General features: G+C 39.2%; 1 protein-coding gene across 3 annotated transcripts; it reads right to left on the reverse strand.

The window, feature by feature from the left end:
• Nucleotides 1–422: 422 nt before the first annotated feature.
• Nucleotides 423–12,556, reverse strand: pus7l (pseudouridylate synthase 7 like). 3 transcript variants are annotated; one of them, XM_020714152.2, is made up of 11 exons: nucleotides 12,376–12,556; nucleotides 11,471–12,256; nucleotides 9,790–9,949; nucleotides 9,510–9,711; nucleotides 8,512–8,610; nucleotides 7,517–7,598; nucleotides 6,738–6,903; nucleotides 6,452–6,572; nucleotides 4,434–4,487; nucleotides 4,035–4,355; nucleotides 423–1,723 (listed from the first exon to the last, which is right to left on the reverse strand). In XM_020714152.2, the coding sequence occupies exons 2-10, from the start codon at nucleotides 12,219–12,221 to the stop codon at nucleotides 4,050–4,052; spliced, it is 1,941 nt and encodes a 646-aa protein (XP_020569811.1). In that variant the 5' UTR covers nucleotides 12,222–12,256; nucleotides 12,376–12,556; the 3' UTR covers nucleotides 423–1,723; nucleotides 4,035–4,049. The 3 variants fall into 3 exon arrangements, with proteins under 3 accessions (XP_020569811.1, XP_020569812.1, XP_004083173.1); XM_020714153.2 differs by lacking the exon at nucleotides 423–1,723 and having other exon boundaries at nucleotides 3,477–4,355; nucleotides 11,471–12,230; XM_004083125.4 differs by lacking the exon at nucleotides 423–1,723 and having other exon boundaries at nucleotides 3,477–4,355.
• Between the last annotated feature and the right edge of the window lie 5,538 nt (nucleotides 12,557–18,094).

Consider the following 18,094-nt stretch of genomic DNA (forward strand, 5'->3'; position numbering starts at 1 on the left):
ATGTATCACGACAAGCAGTCTGTACACAGAGACTGCGATTTCTGAGCAATGCTTGGCCACGCCCCCTGCAGCAAGATGGCTGAGTGAACTGAAGAACAACAAACACACTGCTGACCCATCAGCCTACTTCCATCTTTTATTATGGTCCTTGTAGTCCTGATCTGCAGGGGCCATCACGTTCTCGCAACTCTTTTGTACTGCGCCTGTGCATGTACATTTTGCGCCATCCACATACTCAAAAACTCACCAATGAATTTTGGGCATAGTGAACAACTCCACCCCCAAAAATGATGACATGGCGGATCAAACTTGTTCAAACGATCTTCATTTCACACATGTCACAAGGTTAACCACAACCGAAGGTTTGTTGACCTTTGACATAAGGAAGAGGACACCATCTTGAACAAAAACACACCTTTAATACCAGTTACAAATTTAAGCTCCTCCGACGGAATTCAAAGCTACTTGGGGAAAAGAAGGTTGGTTTTAAATGATGTAGATATTGAACAGCATTAGCATGGCTAGTTTGGAAAAGTGGCGTTTCCCCGCTACGCGCACATTTTTTATCGGAATATTGTGAAAATGTAGTCATGGATCCCTGGCTCAAGCTAGGCGAAATAAAGACATACGGTGTGAACGTGTTAGGAATGTGGCCGTGGTAAACAAAAAAACCTCTGTTGTCAAGGAAATCCAAAAATCTGCTTTCAACGATTCTTCTAAAAATTACATAAATCTGCTTGTCACCCTCAGGCAACAGATAAATGTAATGGTTGCTATGGAGTTCAAACTAACAGAAAAGCTGCCATTTTGAAAAAAGGCGTGTTGTCATGGACAGAGTAGTAAGTGTGGCAGGGGTGGATAGAAAGGGTGAGGCGTGTGAAGCAGCTGACATTTCTGGTTTAATTCTTTAATTTAATTCTTTTTAACTTCAAGAATTTGTCACTTTTAAACTTCATACAAATGACTGTCTTTCAAAGTGCTTGATAAGGAGCTCGTCTTCTAAAACTAAAATCAATGAAACCACATATCCACCACAAATCAGGCACGAACACTCCAAAAAACAAATAAAAAAACAAACATTTTGAGAAAGAATAAACCCTTCCTGCTTTATTTTCTGTATTTTCCTCAGTAACTCACAGACTCTGAGCTAAAGTAGCTGAAAAGAAATCATATTTTAACACCTTCTGCAATATTTTAATGCCACGTTTGAACCTGTACAAAATCAGACTTCATGCATTTTACAGCAGCGAAGCATGCCTAAGGTTTGCCAGCTGACTTCCTTATGCAAATACATTATTTTTTATGCAGGGGTTGCTCAGGATAACATGAAAACCTTGGTTCAAAAAGGTTTGCAGTTCCTAACAACAATAATTTATTCACCTTTTCAGATTTTCACAATAAAATACACATCAGCCAAAGTTCCTAACATGTCTCTTCTCCATCTTGTGATCAACTGATGGTAAACTTACTTATGGCCCTTGACCTATTTATTTATTTTTGTGTTCAGTGTTTACTTTAAGCCTTTCAGCTGCAGAGATGTCAAATAATATGTCCCATTTGCCGCTGAAGTGGGTCGGCGTTTCTCCACAGCCGGCCGGAGCACGAATCAGAGGCGAGATCTTTCGCAGCGACGTGTCTGTGTGAGAAATTGATTTCTGATGCATAAACAGCCTCTCAGCTGCCGTGTGGAGTCATATCAATTATCCTCAAGCCACACGTGTTCCTGAAAACAAAAAGGTATCAACATTTTCATCTAGTTACATTTAATGTTAGTCTGAAAATACATGTAATCTTTACATTTTTTAGCAGAAGTGACTGATTTTCTGCCTGCATACTAAAGTCATTTTTAACTGGATTTCAACATAGCAAACACCAATATCCAACTTCCGTTTGTCTAGGAGCAAAATAGTTTGAGGAATGTGTCTAACTATTTTTGTATGATTTTTGGTTCACCTTTACCTTCCAGATAGGATGACAGAATACATGAATTCCAGTCCAGCAATCAATATCTGACTGATGTCCCCACCTAGTGGTAGCTTTTTTGCTTTACATTATCATCATTAACTCGGGCTGGCAAACCTTGCCTGGTTTCCTGCTCCTTGCACTGCTTGCTGCTGAATTACCTGGATCACATATCAGTTAGGATGTGGAATCACTTGAGCTGGCAAATCAGCAGCAAGGAGTACAGGAAGAGTTGGGTAAAATGGGCGGGGTTGTGGCTCTTGAGGACCCCGTCCAATTTGTGCTCCATGACGTTTAATGAGATTTTTGAACGTCTTTTGCAGCACTTAGAATTTAAGGGATCAAGCTCAGCTCCTGGAAAACAGCCCAACTCAAAAACACCCCTGTTCTCTGCCGAACCCGGACACGTCATTCAGATTGCCAGCGTGTTCCTCATTCCAGAGAAGGCATTTGTTCTAGCTTTGAATCACTTCAATTCAATTCAATTTTATTTGTATAGCCCAAAATCACAACAACAGTCGTCTCGAAAAAAAACAACAAAAGAAAACGGCGTTTGTTTCTTTTGTGGATCACTGCATCCGACACTGCTGCAATGCTAATGTGAGGCGTAGGTGCAGCTGCTCTTTGCACCGTTTCATCCAACCATTATCCAAACCCACTTAATTGCTTAGCAACAGAGTTGCTAGAGCCTATCACAAACTGTTGGGCGAAGGCGGGGTACACCCTGGACAGGTTGCTGTGCTACATAATTACTTGCACTTAGATGGAGCATGTTTTTGGACTGTAGGAAGAAGCTGGAGTGCCCACAGACAAGCCACGCCTGCACAAGGAGCGCATGCAAACTCCACACAGAAATGTGGGATTTGAACCAGGGTCACACTCTTAACACTTCATCTACAAATATTCGCTTCATCTTTTGTTGGTCTCTGGATCCGCTTTAGCAAAAAATTGTGTCACTAAAACCAAACATACATCTAGTTTTATTGATGTTTAAAATGTTTTCTTTCAAGAAAACCTTTTCTCCTTTTTTACTTTTAGAGGAAAATCTGTGCATAGCAAATCAGAAAATTTAAGAACTTTCTTTTTGTTTTGTTTTTCAATTGTGTTTAATAGAAACTGGATTGAGCTTACATTTATTTCCATGTGTGTTTTGCTTTAACTCCTGATGTCTAGATTCAGAAAGATGAGTCTGCACTACAATAATGTAGTGAAAAACACTTATTGCTAATTGATTGGCAAAGTACCATTTAATCCAGGGCTTCCCCTAATTTAGCATAATCTCAGATGGAAAAAGGACTAAAGAATATTTTTCATATATATTTTTTAATGGGATATAAAATCTGGCAGAAAGGGGTTAATTTTTACCTATTCATTATTTTCTTTTTAAGTTTTACACCGATTTGGTTGTGGCTATATATTTTGTCTTACCTAAACCTTCTCCTGTTTTACTGTGATTATAAGGGAACTATTGTACTTTGTGTACTATTATTTTTTTTATTCCAACTTCTTTTAAACTCCAGCGTCTCCTGCAGCAAGACTGCATTTTTATTGTTGTTTTTTTTTTTTAACATTTTTTTTTTACCATGTTTAAGCTTTGTGTTTGAAAATCAATTGTGGAGTCCCACAAGGCTCGATACTAGGGTATTTTGCAAATTCATAGATATACAAACAAATTCATTTGCCATGAACCCCAGTATTGAGCCTTGTGGGACTCCATGATTGTTTTTTTTAGATCAATGACTATTATCTCATACATTTATATAATATATTTATAAAAAAAACAAGTGTTTTTCAACGAGTTCTTATTAAGCACTTTGAGATACAACATTGTATAAAAAGTGTAAAACAAACTAAGTTGATTTTATAGTGTTGCACATGTTCACAAAACCCACAGAGAAACAAGGTTCCTGACTTTTATAATTATTGTTTTTAAAAAAAATTTTTTTTAATACATATTAGATGGATTTGTGCAGTTATTGTCATACTTTCATTAAGAAAGAATACAAATAAATTAAAAACAAACTAAATCATAGATTTAAATGGAAAATTAAAGATCTTTTAATGCCTTTTACATTTTAAGGAACACTTCAGTTTAAAGTGTCGGCCTTCATGATCTCTCTGAGGCAGACGGTGGCGTAACAGGCCGGGTTCAGGTCAAAGTTTAGGGTCAGAGTGAGCGCTCCATCCTGGCTGCCGTCTGCCCTCCGCAGCTCATACTGGAGGTTGTGTGGGACTGCCAGCAGGGGGCGGTAGCAGCCAGGTAAGTTCAGTTTCAGGCTGCTGACTCGGAATCGGCAGTCTGTCAGGCCGTCTCGCGCCAATCTTTCCTGATACCACGTTGCCATGGCATTTTCAGGGTATTTCACAGTGTTTCCTGGCATCGGCAATAAAAGCTGGCAGGAGAGGAGGCAGACACTTTAGCAAAAAAGTTAAACAAATTCAGTCAAAGGATAGCCCAAAAGCATCCCTACTTGTTCCAGAGTAAATATGCCCCCTTGCTCCTCCTGGGCTGTCACCACGTGGATCTGCAGAAGCCGAGACAAAGAAAAAAAGGTCAACACTCTAATTTATGGGAGCATGCAGGAAGGGCTTCACCCCCCACCCATCCACCCAGAGGGATAAAAGGGTTAAAAGCAGCAGATAAACTTCTCCCTTTGCAGCCTGTTGGACACAAGGGCTGTAAATTTGGGTTCAGATGACACACGGACGCGTGACGAGGCTCCGGAGAGACTGCCATGACATCACACCGCCCTCCTCCTGCTGGAAGCAGCGCTTAATGCCAAACATCTGCACTCGATCTTTCTCTCTTCTGCCTAATATGACACGATGCAGGAAAACAAATGCTAGAAATAACTAGTACAGTCTGTTCACATCCAAAATAAAATCATTCATCAGTGATGGATAAAAAGGTGGTCATCATGCTAACGCCAGTAATGGAAGGAATCCATTTCTTGTAGTCCAGGTAAGATTTGTGGTTAAAATTTACTCCAAAATGAAATATTTCATTTACTTTTCTTCATATTTTTCATAATTCCCTCTTATTTCCACTTAACCGACGTAAGAAATAAAATACATAAAGGTATTTTACATTTAGATAAGTTAATTTTGCATACATTATAGAAATATTTTGTCGTTATTATCCTGATGCCTAGAAATGTCCATTTTCAAAGCTGTTAAAAATGTTTTTAACATGTTCTTAATAATCAAATGTGTCTGAAATTTGTTTGAAAATAGTTAAAGCAGTAGAAGCCAACAATAATTTTAGTTCTCTTATTAATATATATACCGTAATATATAAATGAATGAGACTTTAGAGTCATTGGTTAGAAAATATCCATCATGGAGTCCCGCAAGGCTCAATACTGGGGTCCATTGTCAATTAATCATTTTGTATATACAGTAAACCCTTGTTTTTCGCGGGGGTTACGTTCCAAAAAGACCCCGTGATAGACAAAATCCGTGAAGTAGAAACCTCTATTTTTTATGCAATTATTATACAATTGAATACTCTATTATACGTTGAAAAGAAAGAACAAACAGGCTCAAGCATTTGTTTCACAAATAAAAGTACTTTAGAAATGTTTTTTCAGCGAATAACTTCTGTACTGTACTGTCAAATAATAATTTTAATCATCAATGTGAACAGAAGGCTTCAAATCGTGGAGATTAGCCCCGCCCACCACGACCCGAGTATTGGATTAAACGGGAGAAAATTTAAAATGATTATGAAAAAATACAAAGTACAGTGGGACAAATAGTGACTCAGGTGTATTTCACCACTCTTCAGACTGAGCCGCTGCATCCTGACTCCGCTCTGCAGTGTTTTCTTCTTCTGAAGCCCACGGTGCAGCTGTGTTTGTTCAGGAGAAGAACATATTGATTGGCAGTTGTTGTCGCTCTTTTTTCTGCTTTGCAAAAAGATCCTTATACACTGACATGCTACCATCAACAGAATTTGCACGAACGTAATGTAAATTTGGCAAGCTGTTTTACGTACGTGAACATATATTAAACTGCAACGTTATTGACGCACAGGTAGAGAAGAAGCAGAGTGACTTTTTAGCCAATCAGAATGCAGAACACAATGCACGATGCAAATCCGTGAAGTAGCGAAACCGTGAAAAGTAAACCGCGTTATAGCAAGGGATGACTGTATACCAACTTGCAATGGACCCCAGTATTGAGCCTTGTGGGACTAAACAGTTAATTTCTTTTTTGTAAGATTCCTCTAATGTTTTTAATTACAAGCGTATTTGTTACTGAGGTAATTATTGAACCCTGTACGTCAATTTTCTCCACTCGACACTCATCATTAGTGTTTTAATAACAGTCTGTATGGTCCTTTTTATTTAAGGGAAAGTCAGAAAGAAGGAATAAAGGAATAAATACAGTTTTAGTTGTTGTGATTGAAACAAATTTTGCAGTAAATCCAAACTGTCTATTGTTTCTTTAGTGGAAGCTGATATAAGTAGGGACTCTCAGGTCTTACTTTTGGTGAGGTAGCGTCTCCAGATTCCTTTATTTCCTTCTCTTCTGTCCACACCAGGTCTCCCTGTTTGACTCTGTGACCCAGAGTAGACAGCCTATGTGCCACTGCTTCATTCCACACCCTGAAAACCACATATCCCCATAGTTATTGCAACTAAATAAGTAATGAGTGACTAACACAAACTGGAGCTATTATTGCACGTCGTGTCACTAAAAGTAGTCATTTGGGCAAAAATTGGATTAATTCTGTGACTAGAAAGAGCGTTGCAGTGCTGACTGAAGCTGACCTGCTGCAGTAGGCATGAGGGTAGAACACTCTCATGCCGTGGGGCAGGCTGAGCCACGCCTGAGCACAACCATCCGGACCGGTTCCGTACCGGTTCATGGCCCGAAGCATCAAGCGCTCCCGGGGTTTGGATGAAGGCATCAGCGCCAGAGCCTCTTTTGCGTTATCTAGGGAGGGTGGAAGCAACGGCAAACAGCATTAATGATATAAATGTAACATTCGCATCAACTTCATCCATTTCCGACTGAAAAATGTATTATTGGTATCATATTGTGAAATGTTTGAGCAATCCACTATAGGAAATAACATAAGATCTAACCGGGGGGGAAAAAACAAAAATTTCAACCCCAACTGAAACAAATGTGACTTTATGTGATTTTTTTTTTTTTAATTTTAATTTTTTTTTTTTTTATCAGAGAGGTGGGCGTGGCTTGTCCCCAAAAAACCTGGTTATTAAGAAAACCCCATTCTTAGACATAATCAGTAAAAAAACGTCTTTGTTTAACCCTTGTGCTATCCTAGGCACTTTAACATTGGGAGTTGGGTCATCTAGACCCACTAGACAGTGCGCTGAACCTTTTTTCTTCAATGATTTGTGATCTTCACTGGTGTCCATGGATTACATGAAATCTTTCCACCTTTATCCACCTTTGTCATGGTAGGGAGAACACGTCAATGAAAGGGTGGGGTCATAGGATAGCACAAGGGTTAAAAAGTACGTTTCAGTTTGACAACTTTATTAAATCATTTTCAGATTAATAAAAAAAAAACGATTCTCACTTGTTTGGAGGAAGAGTCGCTTTGCCTGGTTTGGAGGATCCATGGCGTCCTCTGGAGTGAAGAAGAGACGCACGGCATTCACCTGACACACAACAAGGCACACTGTTGAAGGCCGAGCTGTTTACCAGCAGCTTGAGTCAAAGGCCGAATCCGAATTCTTCCCCTAACCTTGTAGGGAGGGCTCTGTCTCCCTCCCTACAAGGTTAACTTAGAAACCATTTCTTCATGTGGGTGTGCTCTGAAGAACAGATGCTTATATCTAAATGTAAGTGATAACTTTTTGCTTTAGTGTGACTTTTTAAAGTTTTAGAACCGATGTCATGGATTTTCCGAGCTATGTTAGTGCGTAGCTGACTGGCCACTATTGATGACATCATCGAGTGGGAGTGGCGTCCGAATTCGAAGAGACTATTTTTCTAAGGGGGGTGTCCAAATTCGAGGGCTGCATCTTTCAATGACTGCGGCCTTCCCAGGGGACGTTGGCCGCGGCCTTCGGGTAGGCCGGATGTTAACAGCTGGGAATTTGGACGAATCCCGCCTTTAGATTATTCCAGTAAATTGGTAAATGTTCTGTCGCCTAGCAACAGAGAAGAGTAGTGAACCAGGTATGAAGCTGAAAATTTTCCAACTTTTAATCTTGGAGGTGTAAATATAAAAAGGTCTAATTATCTCCAACTCCGGGTTCCGCTTCACAGTCCGCCATTGTTGTTAGAAAATCTCCGGGTTCGGCCGCAATGCATCTTGGGATATGGACAGCATAGAAGGATACACCATACCAATCCTTGAAATCAGAAAAAGAAGGCGTGTTCGTTGGCCGCATTTGAAGGAGTCGCTGAATTTGGACAGTCTTGTGGCGGCGCTCTGATGTAAGCGGCCTACAAATGGAGCCCAGGAAGAACGCAGCCTTCAAATTTGGACACAGTCAGTAAATCTCTGTATGGAGGGCTACATGTAGGGCTAGGGAGAAGAATTCGGATTCGGCCAAAGTCTCTTACCATGTCTTCCTTCAGCAGAGCCAGTCCTACTTGATCGGACTGAACCGTCTGGCAGCTGCCAAACCTCTGCGGTCCGTAGTAATTGACGAAGCCTGTGGTCTGAAAGCACAAGACGTGTAGCATTAGCTTATCAATGTTATGGAACTGAGGACTTTAAATTTAATAATAAATTGTAATGTTATATTGATTGATTTTCTATAAATCAGTGTCATTATTAATTTCTTTATAGACAAAAATGACTCATTAGGTATTAGTCTTTGTCTTGAATTGATATTAGTCATTTAAAAATATAACATATATTTGAAACTAAAAGATGCACTTTGAACCATTTAATTTCTCAAAAATAAACTGTGCCCTTCCTAATCCGGTGCTGCGTTTGTGTGAGTTTTGATTCCTACTGACCTGAAACAGATTTGTATGATGCAACACAATTTGCTTGGAAAACTTCACATCAACTCCTCCGACCAATCGTCTGCCTCTTGGTCCCTTAGAGCATTCTGGGTAGTGTAGTCAAACCACATTGTCTGACTTGTTTTTTTTGCTTTATGTACCCTATAAATATAATCTGGTGCCTCTCATGCATGAAAATAAACCATTCATTCTCCATTTCTTAATATTGCGCCGTATAGTCATTCAAAAATCTGAATTGTACGATACTTGTAAACATCAAAAGCTGCACTTTTACTTCTTTTTTGTTTATTTCTTTTGAGTTTTTTTTTAAACTAATATCAGATTTAGTTTGTAACATCACCCCTTTTAACTCCTCAAACCTAGCCTTAAGCTGTAAATGCATATCAGCTGATTCTGTTGCGGAGAAAAGCAACTTCGTGCCATTATGCTACACTTTACGTTAGTAATGTGTTGCATATCCGTCAAAATCAGTCACAATCCGCTGATTCATGTTGACTGTATAATCGGTTGAAGAGTTACGGTGTGTAATTTCTGCGACATTTCCTGTGTTAAAGGGTTAAAGAAAACAGTTGTGAAGGAGGTTGTACCTTGACGTTCTCCACCGCTTCCTTCACCAGCCCTTCCAAGTGTGCATCTGCAAAGCTGGCGGTCCGGTGCGGCTTGATGTTCCGGACCACCAGGTCAAAGTGGTTCCCCCGCAGTCGTCCCAGTTTGAGGGGTTCACCCACTTTGTGCACGTGTGACACTTTCATCCCCCGCATCTCGAATTCTATTGACTTTTCTTTCAACCTAATGACACATGACACCTACATTTGGGTTTTGGTTCATCAATTCCGGCACTCGGACCGTCGCCTGAAGGACCGCTACCTTTCTGGCGAGACCTTCTTGACCACCATGGACTGGTAGGTGACAGCTCGCTTGTCCTTGATCCCCGCGTAGGTAAAATCGGAGGGAAGGACCCCCAGAGCAGCCGCCATGTGGCTGATGGCCTCCAGGGTCTCCAGGTTTACCTTACGAAGTGTGAACGCTGAGTGAACAGTCAGGAGAGAAAAATTGGACTTTCAGTTACGCCAACACAAAAAACAAAACAAAAAAAAGCTGCTCCTTCCCTGACACAAAGAAAAAATAAACAAATATATACCAGAATAAAGTTTTGAAATTCTGAGAAAATTACAAGATTAAAATCTTGGAATTGGGACAAAAGAAAAGTCAAAATTTTACAAAAAAATAAAAATAAAAATTATCAGAAATGTTTCAATTTTACCAAAATAAAAACAACTAATTATTTAAAAAAAAAAATCAATATGATGACGGTGCTGGTGTAAAAGTAGTTTTAAAAATTAACATTTTTATGAGAATAAAGTCATAAAAAAAGAAGTCAACATTTATAAAAATAAAAACATGAGAAAACTTAAATATTATGAAAATAAAAACAAAAAATGTTCACAAAATTTATGACGAGGTCTTAAAAGTATTTTATTCTCAAATTTATATGAGAACTAAGTCCTAAAATTAAGAGAAAAGTCAAAATTTTACAAAAATAAAAAGTCATTCATGGTCAAATTTAATAATAAAATAAAAGTATGAGCACCAAGTCACAATTTTGTGACAATATAGCCATAAAGAGCTTTAAAAAAAAAAAAAAAAAAATCACATTTTTATGAGACTAAAAATTCCTCACTGTGCCAATTGAGGAAGCACTGGGCATGTGAAAAAAGTCGTATATAAGGAAAAAAATAAAATTTCTATTGAGAATAAATTCTTAAATTTATGAGCAGGAAGTCAAGATTTTATGGAGGGGGAAAAAAAATCAAAATTTTACAAGAATAATGTTGTGAATTCATACTTTAAAGATTCTCAATTTTACAAAGAAAAAGTAATTCCTTTTAATAATAAAATCTTACATTTGGATTTCAAATTGTTTCAAATAGAAATAGAAGATTAACCGTTTATTTTATTTAGCAGACAATTTAGAGAGAAGATGAGAGTCACAAAACCAAGAATCCCACTGAATCAGATTTTTTTGTAAATGTAAAACTTTTTTTTTTTAATCGGGAATTTACAATTTTATTCTCATATTATTCTATTCTCTTATTTATTTATTTTTACTTTTAAAGCAAAAACAAACTTCTTTTATATTTTGTGCAATAATTTTGATCAAACAATAGTTAAATAAAAGACTATTTTAATGATGGATGTATAGGTTTAAACCTTGTGGATTCTGAAACCATCTACCAATGGGTGGGTTGAGAGTCCGACGCTTTACTGTCCTTTTGGCCATGAGCAAGACATCCCCCCCTAAACCTCTAGGTCACTTTGGATACAAGTAACTGCTAAATCTAAAATTAATACTTTATTAAGATCAGAAGCCACCAAATATCTGGTAATACAGCACAGATTCATCCCATCTTTGGATGTTGGAACCCAGTTGAAGTCATTTTTGAACTTGGATTTCTTTGGATTCATGAAGAGTCGGATTATTTGATTGAAATAAAACATTTTTAATCTTTTTTTTGCATGTTTTCAGTGCAAAAAACCAACCTCTTACCGGTATAAATGTCCTCTGGTTCCTCTGCCGTCCTCTTCCTGGGCCTCCCATGCTCTCTCAGTCGAACAGAGATGGATGTCCTCTGATCCTCACTGAAGCTCTTCGTCTCCACCAGTTTTCCAAACCTCCGGTTCAGGAAGCGGTGGACCTCCGTCCTGTGCTCCTTGTCGTTGTCCACTTCAAACCTGTGGGTCGATCCCGGCACTTTGGCATCGATGAACCTGAAGAACTCCTCTGCGTCCTCCTCCCCGGTCAGCCGGGAGAGCTCCCTGTAGTCCGGATCCTCCTGGACCCTGATTTCCTGCCGGCTGCTGATGGTCATGAGGAAGGGGAAGCGCTGCCTGACAGCTCGGTGGACGTTTGCTCTGTGCTGTTTGTCCTGGAAGGATCCCAGTGACAGCTCCAGCAGGGCGGCTGGGTTCTGACCTCTGAGGGCTGCAGCAAACCGCTCAAGTTCTCCACTGACAGATGGACCGAGAACATCATCTAAAGCAAAACTGTGTGAACCTGGGGAGGGGGTTCCTGGTGGAACTCCAGGGTCACGTGAGCAAAGGTTCCCCTTTAGATCTGAACTGGGTTTGCTGTCAACTGCGCATGCTCGAGCCGCTGATGCTGTTTTGACGTTCAGGCCGTTGACGTCGATCTCAGACACCTCGAAGTCTTCGATCAAGGTCTTGATGCTCCCGAGGAATCCCGCGTGGGTTGAGATGAAGCACGTGGGAACCTTCACGTCACCGCTGCTTTCATTCATTCTCTCCTCCTTGTGAGTTTATATGCAGCGAAAATCTAACAGGAAATAAAACCGAACTCAACATGTGAAGGACGGGTCCAAATGACACCGAATTAATAATTATGCCGAAGAAATGGACCCAAAGACCCGATAAACGGATAGTGGAGAAACTTACCTTCACTTTGGGTAAAAAGAGTCAATTCTGTTTGAATTAATTGCATAACTATTTTCAAATTGTAGGAATAAAACAAAACAAGAAAGATAAAGTCTTCAGGATAGAAAGGGAATAGTGTAATTGCGCGCCTGATAAACGTGCTGCTTGTAAACATTCGGATCGCTTCCGCGTCATGTGACTTACCACGTGACATGCCTTAAAGAGGCCGCATCCCTTTTTGTTTCAATTATTGTTATTGTTAATGATTTTTATTATTTTTGTGGTTATTTGACAAACTTTATCTAAAACTAAATTGATAAAACATTTTTAACAAGTCAAATTTTATTTGTTATTTATTTATTTTCTAATTTAATTGATTTCTTGTTCACTTTTTTATTTTTTTGGGCATTGTTGATTGCTGCTAATCCAAATAATAAACTAAAATGATAGATAGATAGATAGATAGATAGATAGATAGATAGATAGATAGATAGATAGATAGATAGATAGATAGATAGATAGATAGATAGATAGATAGATAGATAGATAGATAGATAGATAGATAGATAGATAGAAAATTATGATCCAAATAGGGTTTTAGAAAGACACATCCATCCACCCAGCGGTCACAGGGTTGCAGGGGTCAACTACTGTTGAGTTAAAGGTGGGATACATCCTGAACAGGTCACCAATCTGTTGGAGGGCCACACAATCACAGTCACACATGTCAACAATGGACCCATGACCTGTGTTTTTGGACTGTGGGAGGAAGCTGGAGTGCCAGGAGAAAACCCACACATTCACAGGAAGAACATGAAAACTCCTTATAGGAAGGTTCCCGCTGGGATTCAAACCACTGTCTCCCCACTGTGAGGCAAGAACTCCCCAAATGAAAATTTAGCCTCCTTTTTCTTTCCACGTATCTGACGAGAAGATTAACTGAATAGAAAAAAAAATCTTGTTAGCAAAAGTGATTTGATGCTGCTAAGAAAAACTCCTGTGAACCCAAAACTCAGCTGTAAAAGTTTTTATGTGAGGATTGTGACAGTTTAGGGGCCTGTTTCAGAAAGGAGGTTCAACGAACTCTGAGGTTAAACTTGAACTCTGAGTTGGTCAATCGAGAGATTAACAACTCTGAGTTTTCTGTTTCAGAGAAGCTGATCCGAGTTAGGTCAATCAATTCTGAGTGGACTGATTCGGAGGTAAGCGTCCGCACCGCGACTATAAGAAGCCATTATCAATGGAGCGCAGATATTACGAGTCACCATGGCAACCGTGGAAAAAAAGAGGTCTGCGTATTTTTCGCCAGCTGAACTTGACGTGCTGCTGCAGAGTTACAGTGAATATGAGCACATATTCCAGAAGACAAGCAACACCACTGCATCTGCAAAACAGAGACAGTTAGCGTGGGAAAACATAGCTGCTCAAGTTAATGCATAAGTTTGCATTTAAATAATTGTTATAAAATATTGGCTGCAATAACTTTTTAAATAGCGTAAGGTGTGAAATAAAAATGGAGATATTTAGGTGTACTTTTGAAGTGTTATTCCTGGTGTAAATGCATGAAATGCTGCATAGTGTACAGAACCAATCTGGGGGAAAAATGCATTTAACGTCGGTAATGTTTAGAGGACTTTTTTTTATTAACCTTCCCCTCTTGCAAACGTTAGTCAGTTTAATATTAATACATGCAATTGTGTTTTTAAAAGTGAACTTTTGTCTACCCTTGTATTGATCAAGGTTTATATGGGATTAAGAAATTAAGCAGTACTAGCAAATTGTGTTTCCAAAAAGTAATTGTTACATTAATCTAATTCAATGTCCCTGATTTCATTTTCATGTAGATGCAATCCTGCAGGAATTAAAAGAACATGGCAGCAGCTAAAAATGAAGTATAAAAACATAATTCAATCAGGTCAAATTTGAGCATGTCATGGATGTAGGCTTTGTTGACAATATTTGACATATGAAACATCTACATAGCAATAGATATCTAATGTTGTTTTCATTGTATATATGTAATTGATTGCAACGAAAAACGGTAACGCTCAAACAAAAACTTATGGGGAAATGACAAAAAATCGAGTCTAGGTCTCAAAATCCTCGCACGACGTAAATGTAATTCTCTACGAATTAATGCAGCCTCCTCGTCTATTGGGTCCTCCAAAAAAGGACAAGCCATTCTTGTCACTTGTCTCTGTGTGACGGAAATGTGGGCAATGAAGGTTAAAGCAAAAAATACCGCTTCGTCTTTAAAAAGGGGAGGGGACCGGCAGAAACCTTGAGTTTAGGGAATAAAACTTGCTCCCGACCAGGTTAGGTTCACAGCGTAAGTAACCATGGACACTGACTCCGAGTTAAAGTTACCTCTCTTTCAGAAACGGGTTTGACTTCCTCTGCTTTCTCTGGTTCAACAAACCTCCCATTCTGAAACGGAAAACCCAGGGTTTCCCTGATTTCAGGGTTAACGCACTCAGAGTTTACACTTAACCTCCTTTCTGAAACAGGCCCCAGCTTTAGTTATATTTGTTTTGTTGTCCTCGCCCACGAAAACAGAAACATCTCCATCATTTGTAGTCACAGCTGGAAAAAAATAAATAATCATAAAAAGGTACTTTGAAAAAACATGCACATTGTCTCATTTTTACTTTTCTAAATAATAGTTACCATTGTTGCGGTTTTACAGTACGAAGCTGTGATGGCGACCAATGTGTAAAAAAAAAAAGATTTTTCACACAAACTAAGGCTTATTTTTTGCCTCATCAGGTCGCTGTGACGCCTGACTGGTGCGTCTGCGGTGCATCTCATGAGTCTGTTTCACGACCAACATCGTCTCCGGTCCATCGCTTCCCTTCCCATTTTGGAGGAGAGGGTTGTTCTGGCACCCCCGTGTCATCAGCATCCCAAAGTTGGGCAAATGTCAGACCCCCGGCCCTCTAATTCCTCACCGAGTCCTTGTAAAATGCAGGTTTTGTGTCATAAAGGATGTCATGTTTTTGTTCTTCCAAAATTATTAGCGGTGTTATCTGTGGTGTTAACGTATCACAGGGTCAATTTACCTAAAATATAAAATAAAATTGTATAATTTTTTATTTTGGAAAGTACAACAAAAGTTTTATTTTGAAACCCAGACCCGTTTCCTGTTTCTCAGTCTTTTTGCCGCAAAATCGACACGACTGGAAATAGAACTCCCGTGTAAAGCTTGCATTAAGATGCGAAAAGACGGATATAAGGCGCGGACATGATGGGGGCGATGTAAACATTCTAATTGATTCACGAACGTTATGGTTTATTATTTTTGTGTGTGTCAGCACTAAGAGGACGCATCGCAGATGGCCCAATGTACTGTAAATCAGGCACGTGTAGGGATGGGCAGATGAAGCTTCATGAAGCATTGAGGCCTTTCACCCAATTGCTTCACTTCAGTGCAATGCTTCTTGAAGCTTCATTTGCTTTAGTTGGACATCTACTGGACTGGAATGTTTGGACATTGATTTAGTTCTGTATGCTGTTCCGTTTCCACAATGACTGGTTGCTGTAAAGCAAAATCTACAGACCCACTCTAAAGAAAATTGTGTTTCAGGTGGTTTTTAACATGTTCTTGTAGAATTCTTTTCATGCTGGGGGGCATATTTAAAGAAAATTAAGCTAAATTTATTCAAATTGTTGTGACTCCATTCCGATGCCTCCACTTGTAGAGGACTAGATCCATGCACGTCTTCATTTTCCTCGTCTGAGCTGCCATCTGGATCAGAACTATTCAGATGCTCATCAATTTTGTTGCTGCTGTAATTGCCGGTGTGAGGGGCTGTAAGCTAGCGGTAGAGCACATAAACAGAGGAATGTCAGGAAGTAGGGGCGGACTTACTTCCAACTAAAGGTCACCCCCACAACTCAGAGGTGAATTTTAAATGAACTCTGCAGAATCTGTGTCATAGAAAACGGCACAAGTTTTTAGATTTAGGCTATAAATGAAAAAAGATCACTAAGAATAGATCAGCTTTTAGAATAGATCAAAAGATGATCGGAAGTTCAATTTCCGTCTTAATCTGTGTCCTACTTTAACTTTCAAAAAACATTTTTTGATTTTCTGTTTATCTGACCTCTCTTTCCTTGGAACAGGCTGCAAGACATGAGGAAAACAGCGGTTCGGAAATGTGAGGAATGTATTGCAGGAACTAATGAGTATTTTAGACAAAGCTGTTGCACAACTGTGCTGCTTCCAAAAACCCAGGGGTTCATGTTTTTATTTAAGGCTTTACAAGAAAAATTGTTTTCAGAGTCTAGACTGGAAGAAATGAGAAAGGAGCTCTGAATCTTTGGAGGGAAAGTTTCTTTCCTGGCAGATGAAATCTTGGCATCAGATCTGTTTTCTCCGTGCATATTAGTTGCACAACTTCCTGTGAACTGCTGGAGCACAATTGACTGTACAATCTGTCTGAAGGGCTCCAGGTTTAAGTCCCTGCATGAACAAAAAGCACATGTGGAAGGGAAAATGACAGGATTTGTTTGACAAGTTGTGAAGACACTTTTTAGTTAAGACAAAGAAAAATCATGTGTAGTAACAAGCTGTTGCATTTTTGGTTGTTATTTTTTGTAAATTTCTCCTCAAAGTGACATAAAAAGCAACAATAGAAGTCCTTTTTTTGTGTCATTCCCCCACCAACTCCCTCTGTTGCACAGAATTCCTCCGTGCCTTCATGTCGAACAGATGTGTGAGGGCCTGCCAAAGATCCTGTGGATCAACTGCTGCCAACGCTGACGCAGGAATTTGAAAGCACTGAGGACGCTTTATGAACGGCGTGCTTTATGAACGGTGTGCTATATAGGTCCATGTGGATGTTCTCCACATGTCCAAAGGTTCTCCGTTGGGGGAAATACTCCAGCTTGGGAACATTTGCAGTAACATATGAGCCCTGTTTTTTTTCTTCATGATCTGGTGTGGGATGAGGAGGAGGAGGAGGAGGAGGAGGAGGAGGAGGAGTGGGATAGGACATTGTGTAACTGTATACCCCGAAGAAGAAGAGTCATGTGACTATCCTCGCCCTCTGAGGCGTTTGGAAAAAATGTGTGTAGAAAGGCTGGATCAGATGTTCAATCCACTTCGCTGCAGCAAAAAGGAAAAATACTGCAACAACGTTTTGCACAACTTTGTGTTAAGGTTTCAGTCTGAAAACGTTCTCTAGTTTGGATTCAACAAGTGTTGTTACATTTGATTTTGTCATATTACTTCGGATTATTACAGATTATAAACACTCGGTGGGATTATTTTGTCAGATGTTAGTGAACTGAAGGTTAAAGGGTGAATTTTTCGGTGCCAAACTCCAAAATGGGCTGTTTTCTTTGGGCAAAGATTTATGTTTAGTGACAATTTACTGGACAAAAATCTGGTTGAACTGCCTGAATCATAACTGAAAACAATTTAGTTCAATTAAATTAATTCAGAGGATCTGTGTTTTTTTTTAATGTAAGCGTTTTATTCAGTTATACTTCATTTTATAGTAATTTTATTTGCTATGTGAGTTCCTTTTTTGCACCATCAGCACATCAGGTTTGTCTTCTCCACAGCTGCTTTCTGTCTGTTCTTCATTTCTCAAATTATTTGGTAACTTTCTGTCGTTTTCATCTCTGTGTGACATTTTGCTTCCCTAAATCAGGTTTCAGATCATTTATACAATCGCGTTTCTGCTTCCTTGTGCTTGATTACCCCACATACCCTTAAATGGTGTAACTTCACCAA

Source organism: Oryzias latipes, chromosome 23 (assembly GCF_002234675.1).
Source record: "Oryzias latipes chromosome 23, ASM223467v1".
Taxonomy (NCBI): domain Eukaryota; kingdom Metazoa; phylum Chordata; class Actinopteri; order Beloniformes; family Adrianichthyidae; genus Oryzias; species Oryzias latipes.